This window comes from Ziziphus jujuba, chromosome 12 (genome assembly GCF_031755915.1).
Source record: "Ziziphus jujuba cultivar Dongzao chromosome 12, ASM3175591v1".
Classification (NCBI taxonomy): Eukaryota; Viridiplantae; Streptophyta; class Magnoliopsida; order Rosales; family Rhamnaceae; genus Ziziphus; species Ziziphus jujuba.
Window position 1 is genome coordinate 16,523,180 of NC_083390.1, and position 19,674 is coordinate 16,542,853.

Below are 19,674 nucleotides of genomic sequence, written 5' to 3' on the forward strand. Positions count from 1 at the left end.
CCATTAATCAATCTTTTCCCCCTTCCCCACATGAAAAACAGAGACGAATAAGGATTGAGTTTTGAGCCTGAATGATTTCATGCCACGACCAAGAAGCATTCTTCTTTTTACTACATTTCAAAAAAGACGAACTCAGGAAATATTTGGCTTTTAGCACCTTGACCCATAACTTATCATCCTGCACTGCTAAGGATCTCACTAACTTGTTGAGCAAGGCTAGATTCATATTCTCTAGTCTCCTAATTCCAAGACCACCGCAACATTTCGGTTGACAGGCTTTCCTCCAAGCAACAGGGTTCAAGAAATTACTTTCCACCCCCATGACTCTAAAGGAATCTGAAAGCAAGTTTAACCACACCTCTGTACCAACTCATTGGAAACAAGAGGGAGGACATGGCATATAGCAGCATAACTCTTATATTCAATTTTGATTTAACGGATTATTTAATTCATTTTATGGTATATGATAATGATGTAACACAATACTATAATTAGATGTAAAAAAGGAAATGCATAATTTTATAATTTTTTAAGACAAATCCAATGCAATTTACATATCATGTGACAATACTGTTAAAAATTCATTTTTCTCCTAACCAAAAATAAATTTATTTGTCATTTTTAGTATTAAAAAAATTGAAAATTAATATTATCATATATATGACTGACCAATATTTTTATTCCTATATAGTCACTATAAAATGAGCTACATAGCTCACTAAATTATAACTATATATAAATAGGTACACGTATGAATATTAGATGCTAACACGGGCAAGATGAGTTGGATTCCTCAAGGAAGATAAAGGGCAAGAAAAAAAAAAAAAAAGTTGTGTGCAATAGTAATTAATCAGCTTACACGACCTCTACATCGATGAGAACTGAGGAAACCATAAAATTCATGAATAATAAGTAATTAATATTCAACAACAAAAGATTCCCATAAAAATTACATTCTAGTTAACATGAAATCTTATAATTTTAAGAGTAATTCCTAATTTATTAATGGAAGAAAATGCGCTGAAAAATATTCAACTTATACCTGATCATACCTAGTTTTAGTTAGGTTGAAATTTGGTATTAGTGCTACATCTACAGATTTTTCAGTTAATTAAGCTGCGATGCAAGATTTTGTGTAATAAATACTTGAATAAAAAAAAAATTATATTTTTACTCTTTTGCTAAGTACTAAAAAAAAGCTACTTGATCTTGTTTAATCTTCATCTAGTTTCCGTATGAAACTTAAATATCAGAAAATAAATAAAATGGAGGAAGTCGTCCACTTCATGCAATTACGTGCGCTTGAGAAGGACAATGAACTAAAATATATATAATATATATGTACCCAAAAATAAAAAGATAAAAGAAAAATAAAATAAAATAACGTTATCAGTTAAAAGAGAACAAATTAAATAAGTTATCCTTCGCTGCATGTTTAATGCAGGGCTATTTGGAATCATGAAGATTCTGGTATGCTTCATTTTGACTGGCGGTGCCTTGAAAGCTTTTTTAAGTCCAATAAAAATATTTAAAGTAATATCATATGTATGATCATAAATGATAAAGATAGGATTAGTATATATTAATATCTTTTACTTTTACTTTTACAATTGATATTTTTTTGTCAACGATTAATAATCTTAAATAAATAAATAAAAATAAATTTAAAGTGATTAATTTTTTTTTATCAAAATTTTGATATCTATGATTTGATATTTTTTAAATAATTTATTTTTTTATAAATATAAAATAATATCAATTTAATATTATTAAAAAATTATTATATAATTAATTATTAAAATTTTAATAAAAAAATTTGATATTATAGTATTGATAAAAAAAAAGAAAAAAAAGAAAATTAGAGCTGGTTTTGGCAGGTGTACTTAACAACGACCCACCTACTAATTTTCTCCAAGCTAACTGATTTTTTTAAAAAAAAAAAAAACATTTATCACCAATAACGATGATTAGAGAATAAAAACATAAAAATAATACTAGAAGTACAAACTAGTTGATTAAAATATCTATCAAAATGTTTTGGTAAGATAACCGATTATTATTTTATCGGTTAAAATTTTTTATAATAATCATCAATAATAATAAATAATATTTTTTATTTGTATTGCTTAAAATCAAATATATATATATATATATATATATATATATTTGAATTTGCTTAATTAAATTAAAATTTTATCTTTTAATCATCTTTATTAAACAAATTCTAATGAAATATAATCCTATCAAGACCATCCAATAGTATTGTTTAGATAATATTTTGAATTTGAACTATTCATTAAAAAAATCAATATATAACAAATTATATTAAATTAAATATATATATATATATATATTGCTTCCAATTTAAATAATCCTTAATCATTAAGTAATGCAGAAAATAATTTGTAGAAATAACAAATATATGAGGCCTAATTATGCAATTTATTTTGTTTTTTGTACATTGCGTTGAACAGAATTTGGTTTCATGTGATGGGGAATTTAATTTAATTAATTTCTTTTTGGTGAATAAATTTAATTGGTTTCAGATCCCCGTGCAGATGCAAACACATACTACGTTTTTGTTTCTTACAATGTGAATCCCAATGTCAAACTTTCTGTTACCCTGCGTCCCCATTTACATGGTGATTATGATGTTTAATAGTTTAATATTAAGAGCCTTTTGTTTTTTTTTTTTTGTGGTGAATAAAAGAGCCGTTTCCTTTCACGAATAAAATACCGAAAAAGGTCATTGAGACAATATATATATATATATATAATTTACTGAAAAGGTCTCAGGTTTTTATTATTATTTGAAAAAAATAAAAAGTGTGGGAGGCAAGCAAGCGAGGCCAAAGAAATCTTGTTTAGAATTTAATATATGTTGCTCTCATGAGGGTTAAGCAGCAGACAAAATAGTTGGCAAAGGTTGGTGGAATATATATTATTATTTTCTCATATAGTTTTAAGCTTTTGATGAAGTGAAAAATCAATGTACAAAAATGACTTCATATGATGAAAAAATCAAACCAATTGGTAGGGCATGTGGTTTATAAAGGTCCTTTTTTTTTTTTTTAAATGAGACTAAAACCATATTTTTTGGCTAAATAGAGACCAAAACCATATTTATGAAGGAAAGAAAATTTAAAGTAGACCGTTGTGCACAAAGTTTAATCTTCATGAGATCGCCAAGCCGTGTCATGTTTTTATAGCATATGGGGGTTTCAATGATTTATGTGTAATTATAGCATAAAAGCATCTCTAATAATTTTTTATGTTGAATATTTATTATTCTATGAAAAAATAGACAACCATTCAAAAATTTATTTTTGATAATTATTGTTTTGCAGTTCTTTATTATATTCAATATAAAATTTAATAAACTTAAAATGAATTATAAATTTTAAAAAATTTGATGGATTGTTATGAAATTTAATAAATTTCATAAATAATTTATAAAAATTCAAAAAAATCTTTACTGTTAAGGTTGGAATTCATATTTATAATTTTTTTTACAATTTTATTTTTAAAATTTATTTCAAATTTATTAAAATTAATTATTTTTTAAAATATTTTAAAATTAATAACTTTTTAAATCTCATAATAATAATAAAAAAATATACAAAGTTTAATCTTCATGATATCGCCAAGCCGTGTCATGTTTTATAGCATATCAGGGATGTGAATGATTTACGTGTAATCATAGCATAAAAGCATTTTTAATAACTTTCTTTATTGTTGAATTTTTTTTATTCTATAAAAAAAATAAACTACCACTCAAAAACTTATTTTTGATAATTATTGTTTTGCAGCTCTTTATCACTATCTATTTTAATATTTCTTACACATAAGCTTGATAGTGTTTAAATAAAACTATTGAAGAGTTTTTTTTTTTTTTTTTTAAAAATATAGATATGTAGTTTTATAATGTGACAAGAAATAAAAATTAGCAATGGATAAATTATTGGAAATGCTTTAAGTAATAGTTTTCTAAATTTGAAAGAAGTGTAAGTGATAACTTTCTAACTTAGAAATTCTGTTTGTATTTTGTTTACATTTTAGATATGCTATTTGTATTTTTGTTAAATTTCAAAGAGACATATAAAATTGTCCCCAAAGAAACATAGAACTTGAAAGAATCATTCTATTGGTTATGAAATTGGTAGGCATCCCTTTTACATGAGTAATTTAGTTTGAAGTCTCCCTCAATAGAGGATGGAAGAGCTAACTACCCTGCCTGCACAGCTCATTCCATATCCCAATGCATGATGCATTTATATGTTTGTATAAATATATATATATATATATATCTTTTTCAATAATCTAATCACACATCTCATCACTCCCTTTTTTATCTCATTGAATTGGTTTATGTGATAATGTCATTGTATTTTAAATTCAATTTCTAAATGTTATTAAAAAGGTGTATCTTCCCAAAAAAAAAAAAAATGAAAAAAAAAAAAAAACCCTCCAACCTAATAATTCAGCTCATTCATTGAACATCATGACTTGCTTATATCATCCAAATACAAAACTGGAGTAGCAAATGAAAGGATGGGCAACCAAGCAAAGCCATCTACCAACATCACTTTTGGGGTTTGGTTGGTTCCCAAAGTGGGTTGAGTAGGCTTTTTTTTTTTTAATTAATTAATTTTGTGTTTCTCTTTTGGGTATTTCGTAATGTGGTTGTGGAGATTTGTGGTTTATCTTACAGTAGCATACAAATCAAACTCTCAAAGGATATAATTAATGGACTATTACCATAAATATTTTGCATGAAAATAATTGAAAGTCTTCTCTGTTATATGAACTACTACTCATAACACCAATCTCCCCCTCCGATGAACTTTTCCATCATGGTAGAGAGTGATAAATACTTTTTAATGATTTATAAATGTCTTTACATTATCTATTTGGTTATATTTAATATCTATTGATTAATTTATCAAAAGTTTTTTTAAGAAAATAAATTAAAAATTACAATTTTTTAATGGATCAAATATTTAATCAATCTATTTTAACAAACTCTTTGCCTCTTTTATCATGTCACCATTGAATGAAATTAACTTTTTTGGGAATGGGAGATACTTTGATTTTTACCACTTTTTTTCAAAAATTGATTTTTATCCCCCCCCAAAAAAAAAAAAAAAAAACATAGGAGATACTTTGATTTTTCTTTCTCAATTTTTGAAACCAACAACTTACATCCCAATATTTTAGAAAACTAAATACATAACATATTTTGCTGGATATGATAAGATCATCTTCCAACTTGTACATTCAAAAAATGCATAATTAAATTTGAAAAGCATGTGATTGATACACCCACAATTCATATCTGTAACTTCAAAGTGGAAGAAGAAGCAGAAAATAATAACAATAATGATCCCCTATAATTATTTAAACAATATTCAAATACCTTTCTTAAATAACATTGATCATTACCAGTGGAAATAAAATTGTCAACAAAATTGAAAAAAATAAATAAATTTGACAGCAAAATTGAATATAAAAGAAGCAGAATGTCAAAACCTAAGGGGCTCATAGGCACCTTTTTGGTGGAGCAAGGATAACAATGATAGGTTTCCAATTTTTTAAATAATAAAGTACTGGACGGTCCTAAACTGTACTCTTATCTTTTTACCGCATTGTATTTTAAATTTCATATATATCTATATATATATATATATATATTTTTTTTTTTTCAAACACAAAAACACCTTCCAACTCAAAAAAAAAAAAAAAAAGAAAAAGAAAAAGCCTTTTTTGGCTTGGCTACCTATTCGAAATTACATTTATGTCCTCCCCCTCTCAAATCTTCATCTAGGTCGCCAATGCCGACAAAAGAACGTGTTCAATCTCTCCCGGCGCACGTTAGTCGAGCACACATCATAGTCGACACGTGTGCGCCAATTAAAGGCTCAAATCACTGACCACCCACGCTCTGATCCCAAAAAGGTCGCGCTTCAGATTGCCAACACCGGCTATAATTTTCTACACCCAATCTCACACTAACGCTTAAGCTCGGTCCCACCGTCAACATCAATCACTATCAATGAATAGCAGCTCATATTTCTTCAGAGAGTGAAAAAGGGTCGAAAGAGCAAAGAGAGGACTGGGTCCCAGTAAAATATATAAAAGGTCAGATGGTTGATCCTGATTAGTGATGATGGTGATGATGATGATGATGAATGAGGATGGGGTGGTCAAACTAAGCCAGCTCAAAGACTGCCTGATCCTGTTCAACACCTTGTTTTTTCTTTTCATTCTTTTATAAGACTAACCAAAAAATAAAATAAAAACAAAAATAAATAAAAATAAAAATGAAAATACTCCGCGAAGCAGCTTAGCATTTTCTCAAAACCTCCCTTTCACGTTCATTTTTTCTCAGTTCAAATTTAAATACAAACAGGAAAAGGAGGAAAAAAAAGGAAAAAAAGAAATACTCAATCTCTTTTCTCTCTCCGGCGATTAAAAAATCGGTTTTGACTTTTTTATTTTTATTTTTTAGAGAGAGAGAGAGAGAATCGGCGGTGGAGGTGGTTTCAGAATCTGTATCACTCTCCGACAAGTTTGTCAGACGGCGTATTTTTCTATTATGATTTCTTGCGAATCAGAAATGATGGTTTATGTGTTTGGCAAGGCAGAAAATATTGGCGGTGGATGAGTTTTCGCGGGAAACTGACGGAAAAAACAGAAAGTTGGACGACAGGTAAGGAAAGGAAGTTAAAAAAAGAGAAGGGGTGTCGTTTGGGGTTTTGTGGAATAAATGTGAAAGAGAAATCGTTTTGGAAAAAGAGAAAAGAGTGATTTGGTGGTGAAATTAAATGAGTAGGGTGAGAGAGAGAGAGAGAGAGAGAGAGAGAGAGAGATAGGGTTTTGATAATAAATGCTGTTAAAAATTAAATATAAGAAGCCGTTTGTTGTGCCCTTTCCCTGTCTAACTCTCCGCTGCATTTATTTGCAGACATGGAGAGAGAGAGAGAGAGAGAGAGAGAGAGAGAGAGGGTAATAGTATTACCAGTTGACCTTTATTGTTTCTTCTAATTTTATTTTATTTTATTTTTTTGGACTTGAAAAACCTTTATATATATATATATATAAATATATATCATTTCCTGGTCTTGTTACTCATTTTTTTTTTTTTTTGACTCTCTCTCTCTCTCTCTCTCTCTCTCTTACTATTCCACAATCCTCTCTGTATTTTTTCTCCCTCTGCCTTGGACTTTCTCTGATTAAAGAGTTTTAATTACTCCTTTAATTCAACTACGTTGTATCTCTTTCTCTGTTGCTTCAGGAGCTAAGGTTTTCTCTCAGTGCCTTTTTTATTCTAATTTTTATTCTTTTCATATATCAGAAGCTACGATCTGATAGAATGGGGAAAAGGGTTGGTTTTGTTTGATTGAAGTTGTCTACCATAATTTCCGGACTGTGTTTGAAGTATCTTATTCTGGGTGCATTTTTTTTTTCTTTTTTTTTTTTTTTAATTTCCTGAAGGTGGGAAAGTGAGCTCTGCCGTTTCACATCCTCTGATCAACAAGGTGCATATGAAATTTTTATAAAGTATTTTTTGTTGTTGTTTTATTTGTTGGATTCATTTTGTTCTGGGTTTTGTATGGATTTTGTTTTGGTGGGATCTGATTTAGATCTTTCTTATTCTCTCGTTTTGGTTTTTACTGTGTCTTTTTGCACGGGATATCTGTGAAACTCATCTGGGTTCTTTCTTAGTACAGCTGTAGATTTTGTTGGGGTTTTTATTTTTATTATTATTTTTTTATTGTGGTGGTTTTTAGATCTGATCATTGCTATCTGACAAAAAGATGGTGGCGTTTCGTAAACAGAAGGTCTAACTTACCTTATGATATAAAAATTAGATTATAATTTTGCGATTGAAAGTTTACAGAAGCTTTCGAAAAGTTCCGACTTTTCCCTTGTCCTTTTGTACATTGAGAAGTGACTATAGATTCCATACGGGTTAGTCGAAAGTTTTCCTACCATGGGTCGATTTTTATTTTGTTCCGTATAATGGTTCAGACTGGGGTTATAGTTTAAAATAAAAGAGAAAGTGGGATAGGTTGTGTGTGTTTGTTTGCTTTTTATTTTTATTTTTATTTTTATTTTATCGTGTTTCATTTCAGTGGCTTCAATAAAATATTGATATATTATCCGTACTGCTAAATTAATTTTATTTCCATTTTTGTTGTTTTTATTATTATTACTGTAATTACTATTTTCGTTATTGGTAAATTTATTGTTGTTATTTTTTAGTTTTATAATTAGTTCTAAAATTAGTGGCGCTTCAAACACGGTGGGTTTTGTATTTTTCTGTTTTGTCTGCATATCATGGCTACTTTTCTTCATACTTGTATTAGTTTTCAAAACCTTTGTCTGGTACTGTGGCTGTTCAGTTGTGATGCAACACTTTCAATGTCAAGAACAGGTAAGAGGCTGTTAAAACCTTACATAATTAGTCAGTTAATAGAGCTTAGCTTCAGATGGGGGGTTTTGGTTACGGTGGCTTTTCATTTTACTTGTTTTCCTGGTATGAGGAGAGGTGGTTTGAAATTATTGTTTCAAGAAATGGTAGTTCTTGTAGTATTAGTTTTCTATTCAGTAGTGTTCTATGCTTGGCCATCTGGTATCGATTTTTATGGATTCATATGTGTGCCATTGGATTATTTGGCTATGTTACGCTACCTCTTTGCCTGTTAACAGCAGTTAAATTTTGTGGGTTTAGAGCTGAGGAAAATATCTATATTATATTTGATTGGTTTCTCATTATTTCTTACACAGAACTCTAGCACCTTCTTTCTCTAGCATTTTTCTAATTGGCTTGTTAAGAATTGCTTCTAACCTATATAGTCATGCATTTGTTCAGCAGGACCCATGCTTGAAAATTTCTCTTGCTGTAGCTCTGAGGATCTCTGCTGCCGTACCCTATCAGTAAACCATGAAACTTGGTAATAACATTTCTTCTTTTTTTTTGTTTAAATTCTATTTGAAAACTTCTCCGCATAACACTTTTTGGTCTTCATCTTTCAAGCAGCCTCATGTTCATCCTTTTTGTTCTTACCCTTAATTTGGTGTTGGGGGAGTAGGAACTGTCTCTGTCTCTTGGATCATCATTTTCTTTTGTTGTAAAACATACTACTTAGACTTATCTTCTAAATTAATCCTGCTTCCATCTGAGTGCCTCCATATGCTTGGTTAAAATTCTTGAAATTTTCCACATAAGCCGTAAGGTCCCTTTAATATGGCAGAAAATTTCATTCTTTGGAATCCATTGGTATAGCAGTTTTATTTCTCTTCCTTTGCTCTTTCCTTTATTGTTTAAAGTTTACTAATTAGTGCTGTGAATTTTCTGCCATATTGAAGTTTTCCCTTTAATATGGCAGAAAATTTCATTCTTTGGAATCCATTGGTATAGCAGTTTTATTTCTCTTCCGTTGCTCTTTCCTTTATTGTTTAAAGTTTTACTAATTAGTGCTGTGAATTTCTTTAATTGACTTATGTCTGTTTACCGCATTTTTTTTTATGGTAAACTTGAATGCCATATCTATTTGGATTTTAGAATTGAGCAGTTTTAGGAATTTTGATGTTTTTGCAGAGAGAGAACAGTTGTTTGGACACATAACTCTAAGCCGTAAAGCAGATTCTAAATCTTTAGATTACAATGAGAATAATCTGGACTCTACAGGATTGAAGTCAGGAAATCGGGTAATTAAGGAAAATCAGAAGAGGCTGTTATTTGATTTGAAGGACAATGAGAGGGATGCAGTTCAATTATCATATCTGATGAAGGCAGGAGATGACTTTGATTCATCAAAACTTGATTGTTCTAAGAGTGTGGATGAGTCAATAGCTCACAGGGAATATAAGGTTACAGATTTTGGAGCAAAATTAGACAAGGATTCGGAGTTTTATATGGACAAAAGTGTTATGGAATGTGAACTACCAGAATTTCTAGTTTGTTACAAAGAGAGTAATAATCATGCTGTGAAGGACATCTGCATTGACGAGGGAGTGCCTTCGCAGGACAAGATCTTGTTTGAGAGTAGTGTAAATGACAAGGATGGGTGCACCTTTGTGTTTCCTGACAATGATCAAAATAAACAAGTGGAAATTCATATTCCAACCAAGTTCAAATCTTCTGTAAATTCGGAGAAATATGATGTCAATTTTTGCGAGACCAAGGATTTGATGCAGAAAGGTGAAGTAAAATACAATGCAACGGACAAGAATGCAAATGATGTCTCAAAGGAGAAGATTTTTCCAGGAAATGTACTTTTGATGCAAGAGTTGGGAAGAGAGAAGTCACAGTCCAGGTCTACTAATAACGAAAGAGTTGTGGCTGAACAACAGACTTTTCAGGTTTGTATCTCTTGGCTGATATTGATGTGCAAGATAATGTTATATTAACTAGCTTACACACCATGTTTCCTAGTAGTTTTTCTATTGTGGAACTGCCTTCTTTTATTGGAGTTTTGAAATTAAACTATAATATTGATGCTGCAATAATTCACTGCTATAGTGAGTTAAAAAAATTTTGGCTTAAGTAACTGCTAGAATGTCAGTTAGCTCACTTTTAGGAAAATGATCACTCATTTTTCACCATTCTTGTTGTTTATATTGTTTAGATGATATATTGTAGATCTTTGGTTATTTTGCCTGCTGTTGTAATATTGGAGCTGTTCATGCCTGTTGACATTTTGTTTGAATGATACTGACAAATTCCTTGTGGCAAAAGTTCGAGAGTTTTAGCCTTTTACGAAGAAATTTTGTTTATGAAGATAGGGAGAGGTTCTGATATGGAGGTTTATAATTGTAATGTGGATGGTATGGTTTCAATGCAGATCTCGAGTGAAATTACAAATCCGGTGAGCACTTCTTTGGTTTCAGCATCTGAAGAGTCTGATAACAGAAGTGGGAGAGGATTACCAAGCTCAACTCCTGTTTCTGTAGCTGAATTAAACAATATCAGCCTTGGCAATGAGTTTTTTTACAACAATAATGTGGAAAAAGGAAGCATCACATTTGATTTTGACTCTTTAGCATCCATAGCTATTTCTAAAGATGAGTGTCCTTATGATGGCTCTTTTAATTGCCCTGAAACTCAAAATATGACTCCGGTTGATGGTGAGAAGATTGATAAGATTGATACACGGGGTGTTTCAAGCCAAGATCACGAGGGATTAGCACCTCCATCTGTAACCAGAGGGAAGTGTCCTCAAAATGGTGGCTGTGGGTGTATTGGAACTTCACACGTGTCTAAGGTTGATGATGAGATTTCCGACATAAAGATTCCCTCCAGTCAAGTTCAAAATGAATTACCCAGAGACGATTGTCCCCAAAATGGTGACACTGCATGTTGTGAAACAACAAATACCTCCGTTGTTAATGGGACTTCTGACGCACAGGTTGTTTCGGACAAAATTCATCATGGTATAGACAGAGAGGAATGTTCTCAAAATGTTGTTTGTGGATGTTGTGAAACTCGAACTATGCCCATTCTTGAAGATGAGATTCCTGGTTCATCGACTGTTTCAAGAACTAAGCCCATACTTGAAGATGACATACCTGGTTCACAGACTGTTTCAAGCCGATTTCAGTATGGTCAGGGAGAGTCCAGTTTCTCTGCGGCTGGTCCTTTGTCAAGTCTTATAAATTTTTCAGGTCCAATAGCTTATTCTGGCAATATCTCACTTCGATCGGATAGTAGCACCACCAGCACCCGATCTTTTGCCTTCCCAGTGTAAATTGCTGCCTTCCTTTATGTTTTATTCTGTTTTGCATCCAAATCTATGACTGATTATAATTAAAATTTTGCCACTTTTGGTTCTGCAGTTTACAATCTGAATGGAATAGCAGTCCAGTTAGAATGGCGAAAGCTGATCGGAGAAATTTTCGAAAGCATAGGGGTTGGAGGCAGGGCCTTCTTTGCTGTAGATTCTAAATGCATCTATTATATCCATAATTATTCAGTCGAGATATATATAGATGAACGATAATTTTCTGTGATTTTATCATTAATACATCATCTTCTCTCTCTGCTGGTTTGCAATGTGCAGTAGGTTATGCATTATCATGGTTTTGTTACACATGCAATTTGAGGTGTAAGCAATATCATTTTTTTTTTTCTTTTCATCATTTGCAATTATTTTTTCCCCCCTTAAAATGTTATATCACTGTATCATATCTATTCTTCAACTGATCTTACAAGTAGCCGTTATTTATAAATGCTCCCTTATGTCCGACTACTGAACACCAATTCCAGGCCATAAGGCCATTGTAGTACTTTCATGTATCTATTTTTCTTCAAAAAGCTATGTTTGTTATATATATATATATATATATATTTTTTTTTTTTTTTCCTTTTCCTGAAACATTTAATTTAATAGTAAATTGTTTTCAATTGGTTTCATATTCTGTCTTAGAAAAAGAAAAATGTGTTTTTAATATGCTCTTCAAAATTAAAAATTTAAAACCAAATAAGTAATGGGATTCATTATCCAAATACAAATATCTCTATGTTTTTGGTGAAAAAATCTATCTCTGCTTCCCTTGGTTTTGGCTGTGTCAATTAATAATGGAAGAAGCGTGACTTGGTATGCCAATATCATGTTGGCTGGCATAAGACCCAGCTCAAATTCTAGCTCTGTTGCTTCCTTCTAAACCTTTGTTGGGATCAATTCCAGTACCTTTGCTTCTCCTCCAACTCGACCAATACTTCAATTTTATTTTTACTTTCATTTTCGCTTCTTTCTGTGAACCTAATGTAGCATAAAAAGATAATTGAAGATTTGATAAGGTTGTGAGCAACAGGGTTAGCAAATTTGTAGGTGATCATAATTGGTCATTGTGATCTTAATGGCTCCAAAGAGACAACTTAATAAATAGAGATGGTTTGATTTTTTATGAGTTTAAACCTTTTTGAATTTGGTGGTTACTCAACATGGTATCATAGCAATAAAATGCTTGTACTATGCCATTAACCTATTCTTCAGTTAAATATCTAATTATTTAACTCCAAATCCAAACTGAACATGGGCTAGGCAAATTCAAAACTATTAATTTGGATGGGTTTGTGCAAAGTCGAACTGATATGGCTTAGGCTGGTGTGACGAGAATTCAAGCTTGGACTTGGCGTGCCTCAAGTCTTGGTAAAACTCCTGATTCTGTATTTCAAGGGCATTTTGTTTTTGTCCATTTGCGCAGTCTAGCTAGAAAACTGCTATTTGTACTAGCTATTCAAAATTCAATCCATCTTTAATATTATTATTATTATTATTATCATTATCATTTTTTCTTTGGTTCCTAAATATCTTATCCCACAGCATAAAATATGTACTCTCTCTCTTTTTTTTTCCTCTAAAAATAACCCTTATTGGACCTTTTTCGAAGTTTTTTTTTTTTTTAATCATTTATATCAATTTTCTCCTCCTTTAAATATGTTGAAATCACATCTTATTAAGCATAATATAAGCGAAATACTAACTGAACTAACCTCATTTGACTTTTTCATAGTTGTCTTTAATTGTGGAACTACAACAATATTTGTCAAATGTAATTTCTCTTTCTGCCATTTAAATAGCTAGGCATCAATTTACTACTCTGGCATTATAATTTGAGAGGTATATGATTAAAAATAACAATTACATATATTACATACATAAGAATTTGATGTGATAAGAATTTTATGAAAAACTTTTAAAGAGTTGTGTATATGGTTCATATGTCTAAACTCACATTATTTAAATATATTTAATTTTTAAAATAAAACCTAAATAGGTGAAGTGCAACCTATAAAATCCATTTGGAGTCCAATATTAGTTATTAATAGTGGTTAATTCAATTTTTTCTTTTTAAGTTGATTTTTTTTTTGGTCCTTATGTGATAGCTAACATGATATATATCACTGTTCATACACTTCTCATAAAGTCTTTATCATTTAAAAATGTGTATATATATATATATATATGTATGCATATTTCTCAATATAAGGAAGGAACTTATTGACATGATAGCTACAAAAAGAATTCAATTTAAATCTAAAAGCCTACTTGAACAAGTGACAACTTTTTAAAACTTATTATGTGAGTAGATTTCCATTTTAAGACAAGATTGCATATATTAAATTTTTCTATGTCATGGGCAATGGTTGGCATTTGGTGTTTATATGTGCTCGGATGCGACCAAATACTCACCATGGTGACACATAATAGCATTCAGGTATATATATATATATATATATACATGTAGTTTTAATTGGTTGGGAATACAATTTTATTTTATATTAGCATATATTGACATGTCAACTACTAAAAGTTGCTATTTTTCAAAGTAGATTTTAATATTACTTATTAGCTAAAATGATATGTTCAAAATTTGACATGATCCCACCGTATATTGGTAATATATTTTTAACATAAGATTTATATATATATATATATATATATATTGAATCCAATATTTATATATATATATACGCACACGAAAATGAGATGGCCTTGCACCCAGTAAGGTATTTAGGTAAGGGATTCTTAAAAACGAAAATACATAAACGAAATACTGGAATGATTTTTGTTTGTAGGTATCCACATGGGCAAAGAAAGATTGAGAGACATATATACATATTTTTGAAGTTAAAAAGAAAACTGGCGTTAGCATTTTGATGTTGGAGATACGTGCAAAAGTGAACATCTGTGAAAAAACAGAAACCAAGGGGCCCTACAATACTAGATCATAGTAAACCAACTCAAATGGTGTGAAGCCTTCCTCAAAAGGGAAGTAAATATTAATTAATTAATATACATAACATTTCTGTCTACTCGTTTCGGAACTCTGAGTTTTGTGCTTTGTGTATGCTTTCTCTCTCACTCCATGGGTCCTCCATTCTTATTCTTCTAAATTCCAGTATATATATACATATATACATACATATATAACACACCTACAGGCCACAAAATTGAGTAAAGATCTATATATCTTTGCGGCTTCAAAGTCTCTTTAGATGGTATGGAGTACTTAGTAATTATCAGTCTAATATGCCTTCTTCTCTCTGCTTTGTTAAGTCCTTGTGCTTCCTCTCAAATTCAGGTCCAATCATTTCATCATAAACAAGGTATTTCTCTCCTTGTCTATATATATATATACTTTATAGCTAGTTTTCGATCATTGTGTGGTTATTTACTTTGTTGTGTTGTAATATTTGCGCAGCCAATAATGAGTTCCAGCCAGCTTCTATTCCCACATTGTCAAGGAAGCTTAGATTCACTACTGTAAGAAAAAGAATTTGAATTTTTTTTTTTTTCCCTCCTGTAAACTATTTCCCATGCATCAATCAGCATTTGAATCTTCCTTAAGTTTTAACCTTCTTTTTTTTTTTTTTTTTAATTTACCTTTTGATTTTCCAAAAAACAGATTGTAGGAAAAAAAGAAGGTTCACATTTCATGTCCAACAAGAAGAAGGAACATATTTCAGGTTATTATTCATAGAATCTATTGCTGCATTTTTTTATATGACTATATATTACTATGTAATCTAATTCCTTACCATGGTTCTCAAATATTCAATCTTTGGAACCAAAATATATATTTAAAATTTTTATCTAAAGGGTGTTGTCGTCCATCGATCTAATGCTAGCTGGCTAGTAATTTTTGGAACTTGATTACATGTATCCATGTAATATATATTATGAATTATATGTCATCGGCGACTAGGCGCTAAGTAGATGGAACATTTATGATGTAAATGCTTTTCATTATATCATTATATCTATTTTAGTATATTTTCCTAATTAATTAACATCATAGGGTTAATTCATGTTTTAGTTCCATGATGCATACAAAGCTCTTAATATCTTTCCTATACAAAGAATCGAATTAGATGTCATGATTAATATAGAGTACTTACAACCCTTAATTAAGTAGCCGGATTTGTAGAAGCACATAATTAAAAGCTACAGCTTGAACTTACTCAAGAGGTTACTATAAGTACAAGCTATTAAGCTTTCTGAAGGAAGAATCAAAATTATTGGCTTCTTTCTAGTGGTCCTGACTCCTGTGTGGACTTAAAACTTCAAAAGAATATATATATGAATACATAAATCTGATATCACCAGCTCTCTCTCTCTCTCTCTCTCCGTCTGTCTGTACACACACAATTAAATTAATTCCAACCTCTAAACAAAACCCTCTTAGATCGACTCCACCTGGAGTATGTACGTACATATTTTAATATGCAATTGTTGCATATATATATATATATATATATAATAATAAACAGTAATAATAATTAGAAGACCAAATGGGTTTTAATGAAATAAAAATATATTTTGTTTGTTGTGTTGAAGTTAATTAATATAGATTTGGATATGTGCAGGCAAGGCAGATCACAAGGAACATGTTATGGTGCATGGAAACAGAGGAACAAGGCAAGAATGGATGGAGGGGTCGGATGGGACCGACCCTTCACTGTTCTTCACCATGGATTATTCTCATGTTAAAAGAAGACGTCCCATACACAACAAGTCTTTGCCGGTTGGTCCATAAAACACGGCTATAAACTTATATATATTTATTAATTTTGATTTCATATCCGGCCGCAGAAAAATACCAGAGCCTTTTTTTTTTTTTTTTCCTTGCTATAATTTTGCTATTAAAAAAAAAGTAATGTTTAATGTAATTATAGCTAGGGAAATGAGGAATCTGTCTACTTAAACTCTCTAATCGTACATTAATGTGGCCGACATAATGGAGCAAAACCCTAAATCTCTGCTACTAAAAACTGTGATCCTAGAAAAGCTTTTTCTTGTACTTGTGAAGTTTTTAGGTACTCAAAGTCCTTTTGTGTTGAGTAGTCAAATGAAGGCTACAATCCCCAACATTTGTAACATGGTCTCACAAGTTTACAAAACCCAATATGTTAAGCAACAGGAGGAGCTTTTTTGTAGTAAAAAATTAGACTTGTTATATATATATATATATATATATGCAGTACAATTTATAGTGGATGACTCTTCATTATTCTCGGTAGACACTATATGCTTGTTTATATATATAGTTAATCTTGGTTTTGCATGCACATGTTCTTTGGTCAACAGGCATGGGATGTTTAATCGAGGTAATGGGTTTGAATGGCCTTATTGATAGCCGGAAGTTTGACTCATTTTTGCAATTCGATGAACATTCTAACGAATAAAAAATTGATAGAGAAAAATATAAAAAAAATAAAACCTACATTTTATTAGTTTAAGTTTTTTTAAAAAAAATAATAATTTAATTGGATATCTCAAATAGGATCTCTATTAAAAAGATTTAAAATATATATAAGAACTAAAAAAGAAATTAAAAAAAAAACCAGAATCTACATATAAAAGGAATTAGAGAAAAATATAAAAGAATTGAAAACCTTTCTTTTATTAAGTTTAGTTTTGGAAAAAAGTGGCAATTTAACTAAAACAATTGCATGTATACTGCATCTTATTATATTGATACTTTCACAACCAGTGCAATACGGCAAGTAGCTATAGTCGAACGGTGGACCTCCATGCTGATGAGGGCTAGCTGAATGTGCTGTTTATGTCTAGTTCTGTTTTTGCTGATAGTCAAATTTCTAACCTTTTGTTCAAAAAGTCCAATCTTACCGACCCATCTATTTCAGATTGTGCCTAGAAAGACAGTTCCAATTGATTGCAAAGATGACCATCTGTGTGGTCTTTAGGAGGAAAATTCCCAATTGATACTTCAAAAATTAACAGAACGTTTTTTCTGTCATATGACGATTTATCATTTTATTAATTTTTCATTTACAAAAAACCATAAAATGTAGAGCATCTTTATAAAGGAAAAAGAAAAAAAAGTACTAGCTAGCTAGCTGGAGTTCTTGCTAGAACATGCCTCTACCACCTATAGATTTTTTGTTTGTCCAAAATATTGTTGAAGTTGAAAAAAAAAAAAAAAAAAAAGGTAAAAATGGTGGCCTATGGGCTGTGATATGTTAGGGGGAGATCTAAATCAAAACATGTTTATGGGCATTAATATTTAAAATTTCTAAACGTGTCAAGAATAACTCCTGGCCATTTATTTGCTATATATAATTTGTTATTAGATTATAAAAAAAAGTTTACAGTGGTAAACATTAGATTAGAAGTAAAAAGGAGGATGATGGGGTGTTTTAAACCCACTGATATTATTGGTGTGTGTAAGAAACACATTAACTTAGCCAACTTCATTCAATAAAATTGTTAAAAGAAATTAATTTTGATAATTAACATCAATTAATTATTTAGTTATTAATTAAAATTTCTTCTTATGTATGTTAATTTCTTCATATATCTAACCATGAGGGCTTTATGATGCCATCAAAATTAAGATTATGTTAAAAAAACAAAAATAATTTTGTGATTGGATTTTCCTTATCCTTACATGGACACTTTGCAAGTGAACAAACATAATTTATTGGAGAAAATGATGCAATAAGAAGGGATTGTTCTAAAGAGTTTTTCTTTTTTAATTTTTAATTTTTTTTAATTTAGTGTCACTATTCTAAAGAGTTAATTAATGATTAACATTGAGTAGTGTGACGCCAGTTAGTTTGTACAAAAGTATATATATGATGAACACCGTGGCCGCACTATACAATGTTTCGTAGTAAAATTGCTAAAAGTCGAAGCATTCTCTTCTTCTTATATATAAATATATAATTTCTTTATCATCCTAAATTATTATTATTATTTTTATTTTTTTGTATTTTACCTTTCAAATTTAAAAAAAAAAAAACAGTCAAATTAATTGTCCTTTAAACTACAAAATATTTCTTGTCACACTAATTCAATTATGCAATTTTGTCTGATATATATAGCAAAATTAGAATCCATATGTTATGTACTAATTTGAATGGCTATTAAAATGATTTACTTTTCTAAATTAGAATGTCAAAATCAATTATGATCCTCATCATTAGTGAAAAATAGCAAACTTTCTATTTTTTTATTTTTTATTTTTAACCATCTCAATTTGTAAATGTTATTTGGTTTAACACTATCTTGTAAGTGTTAATCTGGACTCTCTTAAATTTCTCCAATCCCACGCCCAAAAATAAAAAAAATTAAAGAATAATCTCTTTACCATTCTGTCCATCTTCTTTTTGAATTAGGATCTTTTTATTTTATTTTATTTTTATTTGGTTTTAAATCCCAACCATGGTTTACTGTTTCAATGGATGACATAAAAGCGTTTTATCAATAAAAAAAACCTAAAAGATAAATTCAAACTAAACAGATGTGGATATTACATTTCAAGTGTTGAAAAAACAAATATACACAAGCATATAACAAAAACAAAATTTGATAAGTGAAATTGATGCAAGCCACACAAGAAAACAGGGGAGGATACAAAGGGGGAGAAGACACTTGCACAGGGCAGTAGCCACGGCCATCCAAAAAATTTTGAGAATTATATTTATAATATATATTTTTAATAAATTTTTGTAAAAAAAATATTGTACTCGAGAAAAAAAAATGAAAAACCCTAAAACCTTTGAAAATAACATTTTGACTCTCTAAATGTAATTATTTATTTAAAAAAAAAAAACTCTAAATTCAATATTTAACCTTTTAAATCACCTATTTATCTCATATTTGATATTTTACAATGGAATAGATAAAAAATGTTGTA

The 19,674-nt window shown here is 30.0% G+C and overlaps 1 protein-coding gene and 1 long non-coding RNA gene across 5 annotated transcripts; both read left to right on the plus strand.

Annotated features, from left to right (window-relative positions):
• The first annotated feature begins 6,345 nt into the window (after window positions 1-6,345).
• LOC107408546 (uncharacterized) lies at window positions 6,346-12,138 on the plus strand. 4 transcript variants are annotated; one of them, XM_048462501.2, is made up of 6 exons: window positions 6,346-6,709; window positions 7,495-7,538; window positions 8,879-8,957; window positions 9,605-10,368; window positions 10,851-11,749; window positions 11,842-12,138. In XM_048462501.2, exons 3-6 carry the CDS (start codon window positions 8,948-8,950, stop codon window positions 11,948-11,950), a joined length of 1,782 nt encoding a protein of 593 aa, XP_048318458.2. In that variant the 5' UTR covers window positions 6,346-6,709; window positions 7,495-7,538; window positions 8,879-8,947; the 3' UTR covers window positions 11,951-12,138. The 4 variants fall into 4 exon arrangements, with proteins under 4 accessions (XP_048318458.2, XP_048318455.2, XP_048318456.2 ...); XM_048462498.2 differs by having other exon boundaries at window positions 6,347-6,709; window positions 8,876-8,957; XM_048462499.2 differs by lacking the exon at window positions 6,346-6,709 and adding an exon at window positions 6,731-7,302 and having other exon boundaries at window positions 8,876-8,957.
• A 2,851-nt stretch (window positions 12,139-14,989) lies between these two features.
• LOC132800205 (uncharacterized) lies at window positions 14,990-15,478 on the plus strand. Its single transcript, XR_009635080.1, has 3 exons — window positions 14,990-15,118; window positions 15,214-15,275; window positions 15,418-15,478. It is a non-coding gene; the product is annotated as an uncharacterized LOC132800205 (long non-coding RNA).
• The last annotated feature ends 4,196 nt before the right edge of the window (window positions 15,479-19,674 follow it).